General features: G+C 41.3%; 1 protein-coding gene across 1 annotated transcript in view; it reads right to left on the reverse strand.

The window, feature by feature from the left end:
- Positions 1-6,768: 6,768 nt before the first annotated feature.
- The window catches only part of ABCC2 (ATP binding cassette subfamily C member 2), a 77,099-nt gene continuing 59,822 nt past the window's right edge, over positions 6,769-24,045 (reverse strand). Inside the window, exons 30-32 of the mRNA XM_043985763.1 lie at positions 13,362-13,528; positions 8,923-9,117; positions 6,769-8,592 (exon numbers count right to left, since the gene is read on the reverse strand). Of these exons, the coding sequence (XP_043841698.1) occupies positions 8,466-8,592; positions 8,923-9,117; positions 13,362-13,528 (489 nt within the window). The 3' untranslated portion in view covers positions 6,769-8,465. The remainder of the gene's footprint in view (positions 8,593-8,922; positions 9,118-13,361; positions 13,529-24,045) is intronic.

Below are 24,045 nucleotides of genomic sequence, written 5' to 3' on the forward strand. Positions count from 1 at the left end.
ACAGTGTATATTGACATCAGTTTTTCTGGTACAACTTTAGAAAAAGTTTTAACACAACAACTAATGTAAAATCTAAAAAGGATTATAAGGCAGAGGGCATATAATTCACCAAAGGTGGCTGACAAGCCATGTCCTTGTAGCCAAGTGAACCAAGAGGAGGGATTCTACCAGGGGTTAGATAACATTTCATATGAAAAAGAGCTAGCAGTTTTAGTGGACCACAAGCTCCATATGTTAGCAGAAGTTAGATATGGTGGTCCAAAAAAAAGCTAAAGTTGTCTCAGCCTAAAATCCCAGGATGACTATGGAAGCATCCCAACTTCCTGGTGATCAAAAAATGACCTGGAGATTCTAAGACCTACCTATCCCTGGTTGGAAAGGAGATCATTTACTGATTTGGGGAGGTAACACAAGGCAGGGAAAGAGAAGATGGACAGAGGGTGACTCTTTTTGTTTTTCATTAAACATCTTATTAGAAATAATATTAAACATCATGACAAACATTTCTTAATATAGTCATACATATTTTTATAATGGTGTAATATATGCATACACATATATAACATGTAATGTTATAATGTGTTTTGTCACGTGACATATAATCATTACTATAACATATTACCATATAATGATAAATTTGTATATTATGACATAATTATATCTCATATATCTGATATACATTAATATATACCATTTAATCACATTACATATTAATATATGACATGTTATACATTAACATATTCAATATTTTATATACACTAAATATAATTATATTTTTTTTTGTTTTTTTTTTGCAGGGCAACGAGGGTCAAGTGACTTGCCCAGGGTCACACAGCTAGTAAGTGTCAAGTGTCTGAGGCCGGATTTGAACTCAGGCACTCCTGAATCCAGGGCCGGTGCTCTACCACTGCGCCATCTAGCTGCCCCAATATAATTAAATTTTAATAATAACTTACAGTTACAAGAATTAATTTCAGTGCATAAAGTATCTGCCTCTCTTAAGTCCCTATCAGGATTCTTTGTTGATTCTTCCCTCAGTTTATTTTATTTCATTTTACTGTATGTTCCTTCACTAACATGGATTCTGGGAAGGTTATGCCAAAAGAGTTCAAACTCTGAAAGGCCACCTTAAGCTAGAAAGGATTCAGGTGCTGGTCCTGTCTGTTACCTGTGGACTAGCCTCGTTAAATTCAGGGAGTCTAATGATCAGAGGGGAATGACTTGGTTGGCCACAGCATTTCATGAATATTGTCTCCTCCAAGATTTGGAGGGATTTTAGTTTGTATCTGTACACACACCAGAGAAATTACAGGTCCTTGAAGTATTGCAATAAGAATTGTATGCATCTACTGTACTAGATGCTATAAAAAGTCCTTTAAATTTTTGAAATGTCTTTTTTATTATGGATTTAATCAATATCAATAAATATAACAAAAGTACCCTTGAATTTTAACACAATAGTAACAAAACTATGCTGCTTGTTTGTGCCTCCTTTAGAACTATTTTCTCCTGGGCATTTAAAAATGCTTCCTTGATGTTCTTTTTTGTTTTTCTTTAGTTGTATTATTATTATTATCCACCAACTTTGCCTCCACCTGCACCTTCATCTCCCCCAAATATAAACTGTCCCTTTTAACAAATATACTCAGTCCAAATAAACCTACACATTAGTCATTTCTGAAAATATATGCTTCATCCTATCTCTAGTTCAGCCCTTCTCTAAACATGGTACCCAACTCTCTCTCTGTTTCTCTGTCTCTCTCTCTGTGTCTGTCTGAAAGGTCAGAATTATTTTCATAATAATGCTAAGATGTCTTCATTCCTGATGCAGTAAATATCCATGAAGGTAGTAACCCACAAAAACAGAAGCTCTTTGGGGGATTCTTAATTTTTTTAAGAATGTAAAGGGATACTGAGGCCAAAAAGTCTGAGAACTGCTGCTTTAATCCATTGACCCTCTCCCTGGAAGTAGAAAATATGTTTCATCATCCAGAGAGAAGCTCTTTGTAGAGCTGAATCCTAGATTCTGAGTCTTGAGGTTTTTTTTTATTAACTCTACCTCCCTTAACTTTTCCTTATGGATCTCTTTTTCTGTCCCTTGAATTGCCTTTTTTATTTCCATAAAATCCTCATTAATTCAAGGATTGTTTTCCTGCTCTTTTATGTCATCCTTTGCATGCTCTAAGTTCCTTCTTTTGCTATTTCACTCACTGATCCTGTTCTGAACAACGTATAGCATAGTAAATTTCAAATCATCGTTGCTCCCAAACCAAATCTAGTGCCTCCCTTTTCTTACTTCAGTCCTAAATGAGGTTTCACTAGCCTAATCCACAAAAGGGAACCAAAATAGGCAATTCCTATCTTTAAAAAATTATAGCGTGTTCAATAGGGGAAATTGAGTGTGTGGGGGACCCAGGGGAATACACATGGGGATCTTTCTATGCTCTCCTCAAATTGTAGATAAGATCAGCCTTAGCTAGTTACACTAGAGTGAATGTGCTAATTCTATGACAAGCATGAATTAATTTGGGGCTTGAAGAGGAGAGAGAGTCTTGTTGATTTTACCTTTGTAACATCTCTCTTACATACACCTGTGTCAAGATAATGGAATGTGGTAGATAAAGGGATTTAGAAGATACTCAAAGGCCCACCTGGAGATTAATCTAAACTGATTGAATTAAGTGAGAGTGATTGACTGCTGATTAGCCTACTTCCACTTAACTAGATTGTAAGCACATCTGGCTGGCCCTTAGGAGGGTATTGTTCTCAAAAGCTAAAAACTTTGAACTTAACTTGAGACCACCTTCAAGTCCAGTGAACCAATGGATTTGAATGATGCTAGCCAATCAGCTTGAAGAACCTCCCATTTATGGGAGGAGGACAACATGAAGGAGGAATTTGATGCTGGTGGGGGACTTCATCCTCTTTTGGTTAGAGACATCGGGTTGGTGACAGGATTTCAAGTGGGAGGTTTAGGAAGGCTAGGATTTCCATGCTATAAGAAATCTGTTCTCGATCTTTCTCTTTCTTTACTATCTTATATCTTTTAATAAATCCTTAAAAAACCTAAACTCATTTATCAGTGGTTTTAGCCAGTTTCTCCCCAAAACTGGGGGGGACAGATTAGAACCCACATTTAGAATTTTAAAATACACACACCCCTTTCTCTCCTTAGTCATTGCCACCACACCACTGCAACTCCTCATTGAGACAGAGAGACCCTATGGGCTGATTAATGTTTAACATCAGCATATCACATTTTTAAGTTTAATCTGCATTATTAACATATTGTGCAGCACCTTAAATCTAGAAAATCAGCAAAACAATCAAGCTCTGATTTGTCCATTTTCAAGGTGTAAATGCCCAATTGAAAATTTAACAGCTGGTTTGAGCTGACTTCAGTATACCCTGCAATGGAGGTTAAGAGACTTACCCAGGTTCACTAATTAGTATCAGAAATGAGATTTGAACCCAGGTCTTCCTGTCTCTGAGACCAACACTATATACTCTAAGCTGTCTTTGTCTTTGCCATTTTTTTTTCTTTTATAATTCCTGGACCAACCCCTTAACTCCATGCCTGCCACAGTGATTCTCATCCAAGTTCTGAATGTCTCTTCACTGTTATAGCCTCTTCAATCTCCTCTTCAAATTCCCAACACTAACATCTGTGCCCTTCACATGACTCTTAACACCATTACTGTCTTTTCGGGAACTTTTATTTGTTTTACTTTACAGAGCATATCCCCCCTTTATAGCACGTTTAGGCCCTAAATAAATGTTTTAGTTATTAATACAAAGATTTCTACTGACACCTTTTGTCAGATATAAAGAACAATTTCTTACAGCATGTTACTGACATGCTTTGTGTGCTTTTCCTAATTTTGTGCTTACCAAGACTGGATTCTTCCTTCATATTTTCCATTATAATAATCTAGATTTTCTATTTTTCCTTAGAAACTTTTGGTACCATTCTCATTTGTTTTATAGATCTCTTGTGGTTCTGAATTTAGCACACTTATCAACTTTTACTTTTCTTGGCTTCCCTGTTATAATCTATTCTGTTTCACTAAAATTATTAGCTTGAAAAGATTTACCTCCCTTTGTCTCTTAGCTTTTGTGTTAACTTGATCTTTTCTTTTACTTGGAGAATGTTAAATTCAGAGGATCGTAGATTTTGCTTTATTTTATTTTGCCTGGAATATAGTGGTTTTTTTCTTTTTGTTTTTTAAAACATTTTCCCATTCAGCACAGTGGAACATTTCCAGGGATGTTTTGCCCTCTTTAGTCCAGCAAGGCTTCCCTTCCCTAGTATTCCTGGATGCTAGAAAGGTATCTCTTTATCTTGTTAGACTAGGTTTCCTAGAATCATTAGGGAGCTCTCCAAGGTGAACTGAAGCTGGAATAGGAGAATATGTGCATGTGTCTATATCCAGACACAGGGTAGCCAAGCCCAATCACAGTGGCTCCATATTTTCTGTCATCTCAGAACAGCTCATGTCAGGGTTGTTTTCCACTAAAACACATAACCCATGCTCCTCAACCTTCACAGCTCCCCAAGGCATGATCTCATTCCCTTTTTTTTTTTTTTTAAGTGAGTCAATTGGGGTTAAGTGTCTTGCGCAGGGTCACACAGCTACTAAGTGTTAAGTGTCTGAGGCCGGATTTGAACTCAGGTACTCCTGACTCCAGGGCTGTTGTTCCTGTGCCACCTAGCTGCCCCATGATCCCATTCTTAAGAGCCACTCATGATAGGATATTCAGAAGAGCAGTCTCTCCAGAATCTCCCTTTCAGCTTCTGCTCCTGAAAATCAAGCCATCCCAGAATGAATTAGGAAGATAACAACATGCCCTTTCCCTCCCAGCACTGGGAGATGTCTGCTGCTCTTACTCAGAGGAGAAGAAAGAGGTTCTCTCCTCTACTCCTGGACTGTGAGTAATTTTAGAGTTGAGGATACTGAACAATTTTGTTTTGTAAATAAATTTTAAAGTGAATGGCCCTTGGCATATTTTATCATTTATTCAACATATTTTTGGTCTTTGGACATTTTCTCAATAGATGTCATAGAAATAAGCTGCTTTTTAAAATAAAAGAATGCTTTCCTCAGGATCCTGTGTTTCCTTACACTTAACAGAATGGGAGATGCCATCCCCAAAAGTGCACATCAAAATTCATCTTTATTGCAGCAAAAATTGATGTATGGTATGGTCAAAAGATATCCAAGCTTTATGTCAGGGAACTGTCAATACTACAAAGTTTGAGCTCTTTGTAACAGGGTTTGACCTGTACATAACAGGTTGAGGAAAGCAGTTAAATAAGAGGGAGTCTCTGGGCTCAGGGAACAGTTTTAAAACAGTAATCTTGGTGAAAGCATGTCTGGTAGAAGAAAGGAAAATACCTCAAACAAATAGGAACTATATCCTGGTTAGGATTTAGCCAAGGAGTGAGGAGTCTATCCTTAAACAAGACTGTGGCATGATGGAAGCAGTGTTGTTGGAAAATGGTTGGGTGGCAGAATAATGTAGAGGCAGGGAGATGAGACAAGAAATTGTTTTAAAAGCGTGGCATGAAGAATTAGAGCCCTGGCAATGGTGGCAGTGAAGTCAGAGAGGAAAGAGCAGATCCAAGAGATAATGCGAAGAAAAAGGGGCTATTGGCATTACGTATAGGGAACTAGTACCCCTAGGATGAACACAAATGTCAGACCTTTATAGAAATGTCCTGTAAAACAACTGTGACAATCTCAACAGTCAACTCTGGATTATCCTATAGGGTCACAAAGCATCTAAATGCCATGTTCCCACTATCCCTCATACCTTCCTACCCCAACCTCCTGATTAATTTGATATTAGGTTTTGGGGTAGCTGGGTGGCACAGTGGATAAAGCACTGGCCCTGGATTCAGCAGGACCTGAGTTCAAATCCAATCTCAGACACCTGACACTTACTAGCAATGTGACCCTGGGAGAGTCACTTAACCCTCATTGCCCCATGCAAAAAAAAAATAATATTAGGTTTAATTTAATTTCATATTAGGTCCTTTCCGCTCCTTCCCCTACTAAATTGCTGATTTTAAAAAATGATCCATCACTAAAATCAGTTTAATATGCTAGAAAGGAATCTCCAACACAACACATATTTAGCAGCTGTTATCTCACAACCTCCTTATGAGGCATACAGTTTTCAACATTTTTCATAAGGCTTTTCTGCCTCCTGAAGTTAACAGATACATTTATGTGGAGAGAAACTTCACCAATCTGATGTAGCTACGACGGTCTTGCCTCAGCATGTGACAACACCCCCAGCAGAAAGCAGCAGATGCTAAACAGATGGCCCAGAGTTGTTTGGCTGCTGGGGTTTGGGGAAGGGGAGGAGGCTTCCACTGCAGAAGTGATGGAGTCTACACTGCATAAGAGGCAGGTCAGTATTGTGCTTGCTGAAAGGATGTTCTGTCTTCCAAGGTGGCTCCAGACACCACAACTCTGTCTCTCCATCAGGGACCACTGCTGGGAAGGGGGAAGGTATCTGTGGCTCACTTTAAAGTTGACATGTATCTTCATTGTTCAGGCAGCTGAGGCCAGAGCTCATGCCAAAAGGCAGGACTCCAAGACTGTTTTCTCTGCACCCTTCTCCTTCCCAGGGTGGTTGTGTGAGGAAGGTGCTTTTTACCCTCTGCTGGCTTCTTTTGAGGGGAGGCAGGGGGACAGGGGACATGTGCAAGAGTCATAGAGGTTAGGAAAAGAGGAAAATAGAGACAACCAATAAAAGTACTGGTAGAAATGGTGGGAATTTTATTTTAAAATAAAAGAATGCTTTCCTCAGGATCCTGTGTTTCCTTACACTTAACAGAATGGGAGATGCCATCCCCAAAAGTGCACATCAAAATTCATCTTTATTGCAGCAAAAATTGATGTATGGTATGGTCAAAAGATATCCAAGCTTTATGTCAGGGAACTGTCAATACTACAAAGTTTGAGCTCTTTTGTGAAAATTCCCACAATATACAGAAGGGATTTTCAAAAGAGTATGAAGAGGGGATTGAAATGTAATTACTTAGATATTTTTTACTGGTAAACTGCTTTTTGAGGTTAGTCACTACTTAATTCCCCCAAATTCTGGTGACAGTAATTGGCATGATATTATTAAGAATTTGAGATAGAAACAATGACAATAGTAAGCCTCAAGAAAGCATTTTTTGCATTTGGCATCTGATAAATTTACATTTTGAAATCTCTTTTACATTATTCTAGTTATTATTTTTGTTCTAGTCTCTCTCTCTCTCTCCCTTTTGGTGAGGAAATTGGAGTTAAGTGACTTGCCCAGGGTCACACAGCTAGTAAGTGTTAAGTGTCTGAGGCCAGATTTGAACTCAGGTCCTCCTAAATCCAGGGCTGGTGCTCTATCCACTGCACCACCTAGCTGCCCCTGTTCTAGTCTCTCTTTAAGATAGACTGCCTCTTATTTTCCTCTGAGGGCTTCAAGGTCCATAGCTTTTTACACAGGCTGTACCCACCCATACATTTTAAGTGGGATGAGGGTGTCTGATCTTTCTGAACCTCCCAGGTTTGGCTCCTTATCATTTTGTTGGGGAGTAGATGGCACACAGAGGAGTATAATGTCACATTCAGCTCGGCCAGCTCATAGATGTGAAGACACTGACCAAAGAGATGTATGTCCATGGTGGCTGTAGCTGGTGGCTGCAGGTGACAGACTTCTTGATTATGGTCAGTTGGGACACTAAAGGGGCTACCTGTGGCTGCAGCCCTCCTTAACTAAACCCATTGGGAATAAGGAGCCAAATGTTTCTATTTTTGCCCTTTCACTTGCTCTATGCCGTGGACATAGGGAAGAAAAAGCATCTGCCTCTTTTTTTAAAAAAATATTTTTTATTTATTTCATTAAATTTTCCCAATTACATTTAAGAAATTTTTACATTTGTTTTTTAAAATTTGGGACTCAAAATTCTCCCCGTCCCTGCCACCCCTTTCCCAACCATTGGGAATGCAAGCAATAAGATAGCAATTATACATATACAGCCATCATCTGCCTTTTTGTAAGGCAATGAATTGGATCAGAGGCCCATCCTGCACCAATAGGTGACAAATGGACATTCAAACTCCTTAACATTCATAAAATGGGAGGCCAACACTCCCTTAATTAACAGGCATTTATTAAGTACCTACTACCTGCTAGGTACTGTGCTCAAGGTGTTGTTCAGCATTCTAGAGCAGGTGCCACCCAAGGTATCAATCCTCCATCACTTCTAATCCCTTCTGTATATTGTGGGAATTTTCACAAAACCAACATAGAAGGGCCAGGGCCAAATGTATGGATTTTGCTGCCTTGGCTCTGGGGGACAGCTCAATGATGGTGAAGATCCAGGTGGTCCAGCTCAGAAGCCAATGTCCTTTGTACAGTCTTGTTTATTTACATCAGCCTTTGTGTAGCCTCACATAACTTGTACATCACTAAAGTGATGTGTTGGAACCTTCAATGCCAGCATCCTTGGCCATGAAGTAAAAAGGACCAGACCTCTGCAGGAGTTTATCAGGGCTGTCATATTCTACAATCTCCCCTCTATCCAATACCATAACCCTGGAACCAAGACAGAAAGGAAGCATTGAGTCTCAGGAGTTAAAAAGTAAGCCTAAACTATTAGAGCCAAAGGAACACCCACAATCCCTTTCCCCCAGAATGATGAGCCCTTCTTCTACAACTACCATTTCCTCCCAAACCCTCACCCCAGCCCCAGTTTCTAGACTGTTCCTTGGAAAGGCTATTCCTGGCAGTTTGCATAGTATGATGATACTCTGCTAAGGGATAGATTTCCCATCTGTGGATTTTCTAGAAGATGCTTGTCTAGTTCTGTTCCCTCTGACGTGCATTCTCCCATCTCATGCTCTCAGTTTAACACCCAGAACTCACCTGTCACTATCCATAATTGTGTGGAGGCGATGGGCGATGGTGATGACTGTACAATTAGAGAACTCTTTCCGGATTGTGGCCTGGATTAGGTTATCTGTTTCAAGATCTACAGCAGCTGTGGCCTCATCCATGATGAGAATCTTTGATTTCCGAAGCAGAGCACGGCCCAGGCACAGAAGCTGTCTCTGCCCTACACTGTCATCAACATAACAAACCAAGAGTGAGCACTCAGACCAAGTGGACCTGTTGTCTTGGACGCTGGGGAGAGGCCAGCATTCTTGGTCCAACTCATTTCTAAATTGATGGACTCAAATTCCCAACTCGATTCCAATTAGTGCACATAATGAAGTCCCCTCAAAGTGGATGGGTCAAGTGTATTTGAATTCACAATATTCAAAATTATAATTACGTAAAACAAGGTAATTGGTTCCAGCCCAGTGGAAATAAGTGTGAATTCAAAGAATGCTACCACTTCAGAGGATTCATTATTGGCACTAATCAGGACCTTGCTGAACTATTTACTGCCCCTTAAGCAGCTACACAGATAGTGTGGAAGAAAAATGGTGGATATTTGGTACTAGCAGTATGGTGAAATTCCATTACAACAGAAACTACTGTCCCATTGTGGTACTGTCTTTGACTTGTAGCATTGGTGTGGGGGGCAGGGAGGAAGGGGGGACACCATCGTCTAAATATTTCACAATTTCTGAACAGTGTTAGCACTCATTCATTTTTATGTGTACTTTTGGCCTCAAAGCTGCTATCTGTTTAAAGACCTGCCTTGACTAGAGATGACCATGTTGGATGAGTCTGACTTCTGATTCGCATAGGCTTGTGAAGTGCAGATAGACTTTGATTTATGAAGAGCCTATACACAAGGCAGAAACTCCTGATTAACCATCTATGGGAGGGGAGTGGAGCAGTTAAGGAATGTGCTCATTGCTCTCTCATGTTGATGTTGAGGAACCTTAAATAAGAGGGTTAATAGATTAGAATTCTACATTATTACATAAAAGAAAACCCTTTCAATGGACAAGTCGTGCCAGATGACCCAGTGTGTCTCAGGATTTTCTGGTCAGTGGCACACATAGGAGGCTGTTGGTAGAGCTGAGAAAATGGGCGTGGCCAGGGAGCTCATATTGCACCCTTCTAAGAAAGTGATTTAAAGGGTCAGCACCTGCACCAGATCTCAAATCAGAGGAAGTGACTGAGGCCTTGGTGGTATTTTAATGTCTGTCAGCTTTGAAGGGCAAGGATATCAGGATCGATCACTCTTATTCCAGCAAAAGCCAGAACAAGATTCACAGCACTGTTTTCAGACCTGGTGTCCTCAGGGGGCCTCAGTTCAGGAGCTAGAGCTAAGTGGAACAGAAACCTTTGTGCCATAGATTGGAGCTTATAAAATGACTGGCAAACCTCAGAGTACCATGTAAACATTAGCTATTAATTTGATCTCTGGCTGAAACATCTTCCGCAAAATTAGGATCAAAGGCAACTAAATGTTTTGCATCTGGAAGCAGGCTACTAATAGGTGGAAATCACCCTAGTCTGGTCCTTGATAATTTGTCCTGACATGTAGCAGGGATTCCCCTGGCCCCAGAAGGAAATTGCCCTGGGACTGGCATGCTGCCACCCCATAATCAGGGGCTTTAGCAGTAGGCCAGGGGTAGCTATTGTGCTCTCAGTCGTCTTCTAAGAAAGGGGTTGCCTACACAGTGAGTATGGTTGAAAAATGGAAATCTTTAGCAGCACAGTGTGGTAAAGGGCTGGCTAGACTGAATCCTAGTTCTAGCCCTTGCTAGCTGGGTGACCAAGGCTGAGGCATCTAAACTCTCTAGCCTCACCTTCCTCGTTGATACGACAGTAATCATCATAACTACCATGTAGATAGTTCTTCAAATATATGATCTCATTTTACTCGACCATCACAACAACCCTTCAAGGTGGATGCTTTCATTATCTTCATTTTACAGATGAACAAACTGAGGCTAAGAGCTAATGTTACATGACTTGCCCAGAGTGATACAACTCCAGCAAGCTCTCTATCCACCAGGGCATCCAGCACCCTCTAATCACATGCCTTTCCTGATGGGACGGTAAGGAAGCTATTTGGCAAACCTCAAAGAGCTGCAGAAATAAGAGTTAATATTGTGTAGAAATGGCCAGTATGACTTACACTTCATGGGAAATGTCATAGACGACCCCCAATTGGGCAAAGAGGCCAGGATTATGCCTCCCCTCACTCCAGAATAAGACAATGCCTATCAGGGATCTTGTTCTTAATCCTGATTCCCCTCTTTCAGACAGAAGATCCAGGGGAAGGTCATAAAAGACATGGAAGTCCCCATGGCCCCACTTACAGCAAGAAGTCAGTCTAGATTCCCACTGTCGGATAGCACAATGAATATGAAGGATGCTTAGATGCCCTAGAACACCTTAGGGTTGCAAGTAAATAGAATCAAGAGAATGACTCTGAACAATGAAGTATGAAACTGCCCTAATCACTAAAAGAATCAAGGTGAGGCAAGATAACTGCAGACTTCTCCAGCTTTTGAGGCTGAGTTTGAGCTTTCCAAAAGGATTCCAGGGGCATTTTACCTGGTTCTGGGGTAGAGGGAAAATCTGATATACCCCCTTGGAAATGATCTTTGGAGGAACTTAGGGTTTCTCCCAAGTCATTGGTCCATTGTGTGCTGATTTCCCCCCACACTGTCCCTGGAATTATTTTCTGTGTGTGCTGGGAAGAATCAGGCTCCATGCTGAGTCAATGAAAGGTAGGCAAGAGCTAAGCCCTGCTGTTGAGCAGACACATCAAGAGTTGGAATTTGAGCCAGGCAGCCTAAATTTCAACGTTTCCTGGCTGCCATTTGTCCTTTTGGTTTTAAGGAAAGAGTTTTGGAGCACTCCAGGGTGACTTCCCAACAACTGACCCGCAGAAGGTGACAACTGCAGGCTGCTGTGGAATGATGCTTGTACCTCCTTGTGGCTCCATCTGAAACCGCACCAACCTCAGCCATGGCATCAGACGGCCCCAACAAGGTTTCCTGCCAGCATCGGGGGGCAGATAAGTGAAATCCTACTCTCCTGCCTCCCAGAGGGCAATGTGCTGGCAGAAATGGATCTCAGAGATCCACCCTGGTCATCAGGAGTTTGAGTCCATGATGTCCCAGGGGGTTCAGCTAATTTCGGGGGACAGCCCTAGAGAGACACAATGCCTGGGAGTTTTCAGTCCTTCCATAGGCATGCAGGAAGAGAAGGGCCTTTTTATGCCTTTTCTTTCTTTATAACCTCAACTACCAACCAAAAATCAAAAAAATCCCAACATGACAAAATGATTTCTAAGCCCCCGACAATGACTCACTTATAGGAATAAAATTTGATAACAAAACTGTGCACAACAACAAAAAAATGTAGAGTCCCTGGAGTTTATTGTACTGTACTGGGATTTAAACTATACTATTGTTCTAATTCTTGACTAATACCCTAAAGAAACAACACTAGAAATAGTCGTTAATACTGCAGTTTTACTGCCACCCGTGTCCTTTCTGTGATTCTCCACAGCAGGGTAATAAGAACAATAACAATTGGCCCTGGGAGGCTTTTGAAGCATTCTAGGTAAATTATCTCATGTAATCTTCACAACAGCCCTATGAGGTAGGTGTTACTACTCCTTTTTTACAGATGAGGAAACTAAGGCTGAGAAAGCCTCTGCCATCTAATGAGAGTGTGAGATCAGATTTGAACTTGGGTCTCCCTGACACAAGGTCCAGTGATCTCTCCCCTGTGCCACCTAGCTGCCCACACAAAGGTGATAACTGGAAGGACATCAAACAGGCTGTTCAGGGATATCAGTCTGCTTAGAACAGAGCCAAGACCAGATCCCATTCATAGCATCTTCCTTTATTAGCATCATGCTCCTTCCATAAAAGGAGTTTTTTTTAAACCCCCCAAAACAGCTTTTCTTAGAACGTTAACACTAGAAAGAGCTCATTAGTCATTTTTGCAACATCTTCACTTTAAAAATGAGTAAACTAAGGCCCAGGAAGGGGAGGTGCTGACTTTCCACTTTCCTTTCTACTCTACAATATTCTGTAGAAATGGCCTGTATGACTTAGACTTCAGGGGAAAAGTCATAGATGACCCCCAATTGGGCAAAGAGGCCAGGATTATGCCTCCCCTCACTCTAGAATAAGACAATGCCTATAGAGTATCTTGTTCTTAAGCCTGATTCCCCTCTTTCAGACAAAAGTCCTAGGCCTAGGATGGCCCTCTTTCAAGCTGAGGATTTTAAGATACTTTATCAACATGGTGCCCAACAAGGTAACATAAGTTACACAACATCAGTCTCACAAGGAGCATGACGGGGAGGAAAATGTTCCTTCCATCCTTTGGTCTAATGGCTGCCTTAAGAGGAAGCTGATCTGGGTTTGGGAACTTACCTGAAGTTGTCACCAGCCTCACTCACTTCATAGGTCAGACCCTGAGGCAAGCCTTCCACATAGGGCTTCAGGTGAGCCAATTCCAGAGCCTTCCAGATCTCTTCATCAGAGTATTTGTTGAAAGGATCCAAATTCATTCTCAGGCTTCCAGAGAACAGGATGGGATCCTGCAGAAACCAAGGGGCAGAAGGAGATATTGGGAAGCTGGTAGGCAGGAACACCCCTCCAACAATCCCCACATTGGTGCTAGTGATTTCTGGAAATCTCTGAGGGCACTTCAGAAAGCAGGGGTGGTCACAGAGGTAGAGTCATTCAGTGGGCAAATGATAAAACTGGTTCAATTACAATGCATTTTAAAACTTAGTATTGTATTTCATCCACTAAGCCTGGTGGCCTCCCAAGGGAATTTTTCCTAGAAGTTTTATTCTGAAAGGAGAAGCACAGATAGTTGAAACTTTATTTCTTTTAACTTATGGGGTCTACCCCTGACAAACACAGTCTTTTATTAAGAGCACCAACTTTTTAGCCAAAGATAGGCTGGTGTTTGGAGTATAGGATTAGGAGGTGGAGCCAAGATGGTAGAGAGAAGCCAGCAAGTTGCCTGAGCTCTCCTTCAGTTCCCTCAAAAAGAACATTAAATCAAGCCTCCAAATGAATTCTGAAACTACAGAACCTACAAAAAGACAGACACAATCTTCCAACCTGAGATAATTTAGTAGACTTCAGGAAATATCTGTCTCACTCGGGCAAAAGGGGAGCGCAGGGGCAGCTAGGTGGTGCAGTGGATAGAGCACTTGACCTGAAGTCAGGAGGACCTGAGTTCAAATCCAGCCTCAGACACTTGACACTTACTAGCTGTGTGACCTTGGGCAAGTCACGTAACCTTCATTGCCCCACAAAAAATATAAAATTAAAAAAAAATCATTTGGCCAAATGGAAAAGGAAGTACACAATCTCACTGAAGAAAACAATGCCTTAAAAATTCGAATTGGACAGTTGGAAGCTAATAATTCCATGAGACACCAGGAATCAGTCAAACAAAATCAGAAGAATGAAAAAATAGAAGAAAATGTGAAGTACCTTATTGGAAAGACAACTGACCTGGAAAATAGATCCAGGAGAGACAATTTGAGAATTATTGGACTCCCTGAAAGCCATGATCAGAAAAAAAATCTAGATACCATATTCCAGGAAATTATCAAGGAGAACTGCCCTGATATTATAGAATCAGAGGATAAAATCATCATTGAAAGAATCCACCAATCATCTCCTGAAAGAGACCCCAAAAAGAAAAAAATGGAGCATAGGATTAGCGGTGGTCAGAGTTGGATTTATTTTTCTTGAGCCCGGAAAGTAAAACTAAGCCATTATTGAATCTACAGGGGAAGGGGGAAAGCATTTATTAAACACCTACTATGTACTTGGCACTGTGCTAAGCACTTTTACAAATATTTCATTTGATCCTTAGGAAAATTCCTGGGAAGTGTGTTAGTGTGGTCTCTCTCATTCTCTCTCTCTCATACACACACACACACACACACACACACACACACTCACACTCACACTCACACTCACACACAAACACAAGGGCTGTCTCCCATGTCTACAATGCCCTTCTCACTTCCCTTCTTCCCTTCGGGATCTACCCTTTCCTATAAAAATCTGATCAAGTAACATTTTCCACATGAAGTCTTTCCTGAGGTCCCCAGTTGCTGGTGCCTTCTCCCCCTAAAAAATTATTTTGAATTTGTTTCATATATATATTTTATATACATTTTGGCTTCCTTGATAGAACACACACTCCTTGATGGCAGGAACTTCCATTTTTGTATTGCCAATGCCTAGCACATAGCAGATGCTTAAACAATGCTTATTCATTGTTTGATTGGCTGCTTGTGGAGATATTCTGTCTGGAGAAGGTAGACTTAGTGGGGACATGATGTCTAATGGCAGACTGCTGGACTTAAGAGGCAGGGAGACCTGAGTGAGAATCCTGCCTCAGACAGGTATGACCTGAATTAGTGGGTTCATTGTTGATATATAGAGTTACACTAGATAAGCAATTCTCAAAGTATGGTCTGCAGATCCCAGGCCCCAAACCCTCAAAACTATTTTCATAATACTACAAAGATGTAATTTGCCTTTTTTTTGTTTGTTTGTTTTTGTGGAGCAATGGGATTTAAGTGACTTGCCCAGGGTCACACACAACTAGTAAGTGTCAAGTGTCTGAGGCCGGATTTGAACTCAGGTCCTCCTGACTCCAGGGCCACTGCTTTATCCACTGTGCCACCTAGCCGCCCCCATATAATTTGCCTTTTAAGATCTGGATCCCTGGGGGCAGCTAGGTGGGGCAGTGGATAGAGCACTGGCCCTGGAGTCAGGAGGACCTGAGTTCAAATCTGACCTCAGACACTTAACACTTACTAGCTGTGTGACCCTGGGCAAGTCACTTAACCCCAATTGCCTAGCGAAAACAAAAACAAAAAACAAAAATATCTGGATCCCTTTTCCAACGAACATATTTGTTTGAGACCAGATTTTCTTCAAATGCTTCAACTAAAACAACATAATGCAAAATATAGAATGTTTAGTTTAGTCTTCTATTAAAACAGGCATTGGGGCAGCTAGGTGGAGCAGTGGATAGAGCACGGCCCTGGATTCAGAAGGACCTGAGTTCAAATCCTGCTTCAGACACTTGACACTTGCTAGCTGTGTGACCCTGGGCAAGTCACTTAACCCCAATTGCCCAGCAAAAACAAAACAAAACAAATTTTAAAAAACAGGCATTAAAGAGATTTACAAAAATTCCTCTCACTAAATTTTTTTGTTTTAGAAAAGTTATTTTTCATAAAAAAGGTATTTATATGAATATAATGGGTTTGTTATTTTTAATGAAAAAATTATTTAAAATTTTTATCAGCTTTAATTTTTAACATGGTAAATATCAATAGTTATAATGCGCATAGACCAAAGCTTTGTGGGGGTCTTCATAAAGTGTTAAGGGATCCTTAGATCAAAAAGGTTGATAATGACTGGACCAGGTGTCCTCTGAGGTCTCTTCCAGTTATGAGATTATGTGGTTCACTGATTAGAAAATGCCTCTTCTTTAACCTTTTATCAAGTGGGGAAAATATTCCCAGGTTGGGTCATGGAAAAGATCATGTTGAGGTTGGGAATTCTAAAAAAGATTACTCTCCTTTGCAAATTCTACAGAAGAGCTAAAGAAATACCAAAGTATTGAGTTACTGCCACCTACTGGTGGTTTACTGTCATAGCTATGATTTTTTGTTTTTTGTTTTTGCTACCCTCAATAAAAACAGAGCACATAGGGTCGTAGACTATTAGTGATTTATATAGTTTGCAAATTGCTTTGCATTCCAAGATATATAAGGAACTAATTAAAAAAAATAAGAATAAGAGCCACTTGACAATTGACCAAACTCTGGAAGGATAGGAAAAGGTATTTCTTCAGGAAAAAAAATCCAAATAGTTATATGAAAAATTGCTCCAAATCACTAATAATTAGGAAAATGAAAATTAAAGAAACTCTGAGTTTCCATCTCACATTCCTCAGATTGACAAAGTTGGTTTTTTTAGAAAAGAAGGAAAATGACAAATATTAGAGGAGTAGTAGAAAAATAGGCATGTAAATGCAGAGTTGGTAGAGCTGTAAAATCAATCCAGCCATTCTGAAAAAGTTCTTTGGAACTCTGCCACCAAAGTTACTAACCTGCATTACCTATCGATGTCACTAGGCCTATTCCACAAAGAGATCAAGAAAATAAGGAAAGGACCCACCATATGAAAATATAGATAGCAACTCTTCTTGTAATAGCAAAGAACTGGAAACTAATGGCATGCCCATCAATTGAGGAAAGGCTATACAAATTATGGTTCGTGAATGTAATGGAATACTATTGTGCCATCAGAATAATGTAATGGACAGTTTCAGAGAAACCATGGGGAAACTTGTTCGAACTGATGTGGAGTAAATTGAGCAAAACCAGGAGAATAGTATGGACTGTAATAATATTGTAAAAACAAACAACTTCAAAAGATGAGCTCTGAGCAATACAATGACCAGTCATGATTCCAGAGGACCAATGATGAAGAATGCAACCCATCCCCTGACAAAGAGGTGGTAGACTAAATAGGAAGGAAAGAAGGAAGGAAGGAGAAAAGAAGGAAGGAGGAAGGAAGGAAGGAAGGAAGGAAGGAAGGAAGGAAGGAAGGAAGGAAGGAAGGAAGGAAGGAAGGAAGGAAGGAAGGAAGGGAGAAGGAAGCCAGCATTTATATACCAGACACTGAGTTACGTGCTTTACAAATATCTCATCTGATGCTCACAATAATGCTAGGAGGTAGGTGCTATTATTATCCCCATTTTACAGTTTAAGAAACTGAGACAAACAAGGATTGAGTGACTTCCCCAGGATCCCATAGCTGATAAATATCAGAGGATGAATTTTAATTTTATATACAGAATGAGTCACATATTTTTGGACATAGCCAAAATGGAAATTAGTTTGTTTGATTATGCATATTTGTTCCAAGGGTTTTGTTTTTCATTTTTCCAGGGTGTATGGAGGAGGTGGGAGGGAGAGAAAGACATTCTTGCTAATTAAAAAAAATTAAATTAAAAACTAACATGCCTCCCATGTATTATTTCATTTGGCCCTCACAAGAACCCTATAAAATAAGTATCCAATATGATACTTCTCTCTATCCTGTGCTGATGGCAAGAAACTGAAGCTCACAGAATAGGTGGCAGAATCAGGTTAAAAACTCCAGCTCTAGAAGATTGCGTCAGCCTTCACATAGGGACAATTGTGGTCATTGCTCCATCTGGGGCATCCAGGGCTCACTGGAAGGTTCTTGCTAACCTCCACATGGTGGCAAGGGAAATGGTAAGCAAAGGATGTAAGGCTTCATAGCAGCTGATGTTTCTAGAGGAACAACCCACACTTCATATCTTCAGTTGCTGCCTCCCCTCCTAGTGGTGAATTAGTCAAAGGAATGGGGAGAAATGGTACTTTGATCACAGGCCCCAATGTTCCTGTATCTCCTCCCCCAAACCTAGAAACACCCCAGACAGCCCCAGCCAATGGGATGGCCGCTCTGACAGACACATGACTGCCCTCACTAGGCTTCCAATCATTATAATTTTGCCAGGCCCATGTAGGCGTCGGCGAGTGGTGATGACATAAGGTGCCAGAGCCCTGGCAAGGGCTACAACCAGTGGGCAGAGCACCGTGTGGTTTGTGGAGCCCCAGGCCAGTGCACGCTGAGGCATAAAAACCTCAAATAACAATTCTTTCCAACACTTACTAGCTGTGTGACCCTGGGCGAGTCACTTAACCCCCATTGCCCAACCAAAAAAAGAAAAAGAAGAAAAAGGAAAAAAAGAAGGAATTGTTTAAGAGAAAAGATGAAAATGTAAATAGCCAAATGCCAGAACAGCATCTTGTTCATAAAAGGTGTTCAATTAATATTTGTTGAAAGAAGGACTTCATTAACTCACTACCGACCACCCCCTTCATTCATAGTACTCCACCAATGTCCAGTACTCCACCAATGTCTTTTTTGTTGCCGTTTCAGGGAATTGTGGTAAAATATGAAAGTTTTTAACAGTCGGTTAGGATAAGTGAAAGACGCCAGTTTTTCAAGGACCACCCTTTTGGGGAGGAGATGAACAGTCTGCCTGCTGCGCATGTCAGACTGCCTGCCGGGTACAGTCCGCCTGCTGCGCATGTCAGACTGCCTGCCAGGTACAGTGCGCCTGCTGCGCATGTCAGACTGCCTGCCGGGTTTTTTTTTGACTTCCGGGGTGGAGAGAAGGGGAGTAGCCTTTTTTGCCGGCTTGGCGGGACTCCGGGCGGCGCGGCACAGACGGTCTGACTCACTCCAAAGGTGGCCTAAATCGGTTTGGTGAGTTTTTATAAGGAATATAGACAGCCTAGATTTAAGACGATTTGTACTGTATTTCTGTTTTCCTATCCTTCTAATCAACAACACCTTATATACAATAAAGGCTCTATCTAGAAAACCAGAAGCTTCTTCCATTTACTAGTCTGGGAGATGAATTAAGGGAAGGGTTAAGTAGGGGAGATTTATGATCTAATATCCAATTTTAAATCTCACAGTTTGGCGACCCCGAAGGGACCTTAAGGACCCTCCCACCCTCCCTAGTTTGGCCATAAGCCGGCTAATTCGGTGGATTTTCCAAATACCCCCCCCCCCCCCCCGCGGACTTTCCCTTTGTCTAATCTCCCTTAAAGACTTTAAGCCTCTAAAAGTCTTGCTTTAAACAGAAAAGCCAGCCCAGTTTAAAGGGCAAGATGCTCGAATATTCTACCATCCCTTTGATTTTTCTCATCGGAATGTATTGGGACAGCATAACATCCCGACTTAGAGGAATAGTTTATTCAATGGTCCTTCATAACATTATTGGTTTTTTCCTCATTCAGGCAGCAAAAAGTTTTTGTATAATAGTATACGTGAGAATCTTTGGGAAAATACGTTTAATATAAGTAGAAATTTTATGCCTGCAATTGAAATACCTTTTAATACCACATCCATAGTTCATACGACTAAGGATTTTATTTTTTTTTGTTGTTTTTTTTTTGTTTTTGTTATTATCATTGTTTTTGTTATTATCATTGTTATGATGTGGGGGAAACTCTCACATATGGAGAGAGACCTCAAAATGGCTGTTTCTACTAGAGATGATCCAAGTTCAGAATCAGATCAGCAGAAACTACTCCCTCTGCAGGAAGCTATAGAACATAGTAAGAAGGGAGTGCCAATTCAAGTCAGAAAATATAGCCCCTTTAGACCAAGTGACTTGAGCGCATGGAAATCAATCATCCCTAGTTTTGAGAAAAATCCAAACACTGTAATTTCACAGTTAAGGACTATATTTAATGCATATCAACCCAGTTGGGCTGATGTTACTTGCCTTTTGGAAACTTTACTGTCCCCAACTGAGATTACAGATATTATCTCAGCAGGAAATGCCCTTGTTGCGAAAGGTAAGGCCGATGTGGAATGGCCTCTAAAGGATCCAGAGTGGAATTATAATGATGATAGGGATTTCCAAAGATTAAAAGATGCTAGAGAAACACTTCTGAAGGGAATGGAATCTTGCTCTAGAAAACCGGAAAACTGGCAGAAATTTTTAAGCCTACCTCAGGAGGCTAATGAAAGACCAAGCAGATTTTATGATAGACTTTGTGAGGCCGCTAGACAGTACACCAGATTGGATCCAGTAGATTTAAGAGATTCCTGTATCATTCTCAACACATTTGTTTATAATTCACTGCCAGAAATACGCAGATACTTTCTGAAACAATGTCCAGACTGGAGAAATCTCTCAGTAGATAGAATTAAGGAACTTGCAAATTATGTCTTTGACTCACGTGAGGAAGATCCAGATCACCCTAAACAGAGCATTCTGGCACCAGCGATTCCTAGTCAGCCATGTGGACACCGGAACAAGGACACTAAGGTGTGTTGTTACTGTCGTAAGGAGGGGCATGAATTGAGAGAATGTAGGACTTGGAGAAGAAATTCTAATTCTAATTACAGGCGAAATCAAAATAGAAATAGATCTTTTTGGAGGAATAAAGAAAGGCAGTACCAGAATAATGGTAACCAAGACCCCCCTCAGAAGAGGACACAGGAATGATGGTGTCTTGGGGAGGAATGGAACATAGATAATGAAAGCCATATATTCCCAGATCCAGATTTTTTGAATGCACTTGTGCCAGTCCATTCACCTCCCCAGAGTAATGAACCACATGTCACCTTAAAAGTGGGGGAGACTTATTATGATTGTCTGCTAGACACAGGAGCCTCTAAATCAGTATTAGTAAGCAAACCAGATGCTGGGTGTAGACCTGTAGGATTTTTGAATGTAGTGGGAGTCTCAGGAAAGAGCCAGAGAGTGGCAAAATTGAATCCTCGCATGGTATCTATGGGGCCCTTAACAGTGGAACATTCATTTTTACTCATGCCTGATGCCCCTGTAAATTTATTAGGTCGTGATCTCCTTTGCAAGCTTAGAGCAACCATATCTTGTGCTCCAGATGGGGCTGTCTCCTTACAATTGCCAGAGGATACTGTTCATTTATTACCAATTTTACTTACAGAAGCTCAAGGAACAGCAGGGGAGGTATCCAAAATCCCCTCTGACATTCCTGAGTCTTTATGGGCCTCATCCCCTAATGAGGTGGGGCTCCTTAAGTCTGCCATGCCTGTTACCTTTAAAGTTAAGGGGGGACCACCCCCCTCCATTCCACAGTATCCATTGTCTAGGGAAGCAATAGAAGGGATCACCCCTATAATTGAGGCTTTGAAAAGCCAGGGTATTATTATTCCATGTCATCACTCTCCATGCAATACTCCCATTTTGCCAGTTAAAAAACCCAAGCCTGGGCCAGATGGTAAACCTGTTTATCGCTTTGTGCAAGATCTTAGAGCGATTAATAATTATGTTATTCCTAGACATTCTATAGTCGCAAATCCGGCTATGATAATTTCCTCAATTCCCTATGAATCTACATGTTTCACAGTGGTAGACCTTTGCTCTGCCTTTTTCTCCATACCAGTACATGAGGACTTCCAATATTTATTTGCTTTTACCTGGAAAAATAGACAGTGGACCTGGACTAGACTCCCACAGGGATTTGTAGACAGTCCCACATTATTTTCCCAAATTTTACAGCAGGATCTGGCCTCTATTACCTTTAAGGGCTCCACACTAGTACAATATGTAGATGACTTACTTTTGGCCTCTCCTAATGCTGAAATTTGTCAGGAAGATAGCCGTCACTTACTGCTGGAGCTGCACAAGAGAGGACACAAGGTTTCCAAGACAAAGGTACAATGGTGTTTGCCCCAGGTAGAATATTTAGGATTTATTTTGGCTGCTGGAACTCGCTCTGTCTCTTCTAAGAGAGTCCAGGCCATTCAACAACTCTCTGCCCCCACTACTAAGAGGCAGTTGAGAGCCATTCTGGGAGCAGCTGGGTACTGTAGACAATGGATACCCTCTTTTGGTGAAATTACTAAACCCCTCATAGCTCTTACAAAAAGTTCTGTTCCAGACAGTTTACAGTTGGATCCCCAGCATCTCTCAGCCATAAAAGAATTAAAACGGGCCTTGTTATCAGCACCTGCCCTAGGACTGCCAGATTATAGTAAGCCTTTCACTCTCTTTGTGCATGAACAAAGGGGGGTGGCTTCTGGAGTCCTGACTCAGTCACTGGGGCCTAACCAACGTCCTATAGCCTACTATTCAATTCAGCTGGACCCTGTAGCGGCTGGAGCGCCACCTTGCCTTAGAGCAGTGGCGGCCACAGCGCTTTTGGTAGAAAAAGCCTCTGATTTGGTCCTAGGTAACCCTCTAACTGTGCAATGCCCTCACGAAGTGGAGGCTCTCTTACTACGTCACAGGACACAAGCCTTTTCAGATCAAAGGCTGGCTAAGTATGAAATAACCCTGTTAGGTAATGAGAATATCACTTTAAAACGCTGCACAGTTCTTAATCCAGCAACACTACTCCCTAACTTACCATTCTCGGGGGAACCGTTGCATGACTGTGCTTCTTTAGTTGATATGGCTGAAAAACCCCGTGATGATCTTTTTGATACACCTTTAGAAAATCCTGATCTTGTCCTCTATACAGATGGTTCCTCATTTATGAGAGAGGGAACCCGTTTTACTGGAGCTGCTGTAGTTTCTGATTATGACACCCTCTGGGCAGCTTCTCTGCCTTCCCATTTTAGTGCACAGGCTGCTGAACTTGTGGCTCTTACACAGGCCTGTAATATAGCTAAAGATAAGAGTGCCACCATTTTTACTGACTCGAAATATGGCTTTGGCATATGCCACTTTATTGGTATGATTTGGCGTCAACGAGGCTTTCTAACATCCTCGGGCAAGGCTATTGCCAATGGGGACCTTATCAAGGACCTCTTAGATGCCCTAAAACTGCCTTCTTCCCTAGCCGTTGTACATTGCCCTGCCCACACAGGGAATAGTGATCCTGTTTCAAAGGGAAATGCACGAGCCGATTCTGCAGCCAAGCTTGCTGCATTAGAAGCTCCTGAACATGTATTTAACCTTTCACCTTCTGAGGATATTCCTTCCAACCTAACCTATGACGATTCTGAAGTAGAAAAGTGGAAAAAGAAATTTAAGGCGAAACAGATCAATGGCATCTGGGTGTCTCCGGAAGGTAAGCCATTTCTTCCCCGGAAATTCTACCACCAGGTATGCCTCTCTGTTCACAGAAAAGGCCATTTTGGTACACAAGGCATTGTAGACTCTATTAAGAGAACCTGGATAGCACCAGGTGTGACTAATACAGCATCTCGAATCTGCTCGGGCTGCTCCACATGTCAGTCTTATAATCAGTATGCTTTTAAGGTCAAAGCTTATGGAGGGCGTCCTCTAGCATATACACCTTTTGAGCACTTACAAATTGATTATATTACTATGCCAAAAGCAGGACATTATAAATTTTGCCTTGTTATAGTTGATCAGCTCACTCGGTGGGTGGAGGCCTTTCCCAGCCCCCGAGCCACAGCTGCCTTTGTTGCCAAAATTCTTCTTAAAGAGATAGTACCTCGTTTTGGCCCACCAGCCCGCATCGATTCTGACAAAGGCACACATTTCACTGAT

This window comes from Dromiciops gliroides, chromosome 2 (assembly GCF_019393635.1).
Source record: "Dromiciops gliroides isolate mDroGli1 chromosome 2, mDroGli1.pri, whole genome shotgun sequence".
Lineage (NCBI taxonomy): Eukaryota > Metazoa > Chordata > Mammalia > Microbiotheria > Microbiotheriidae > Dromiciops > Dromiciops gliroides.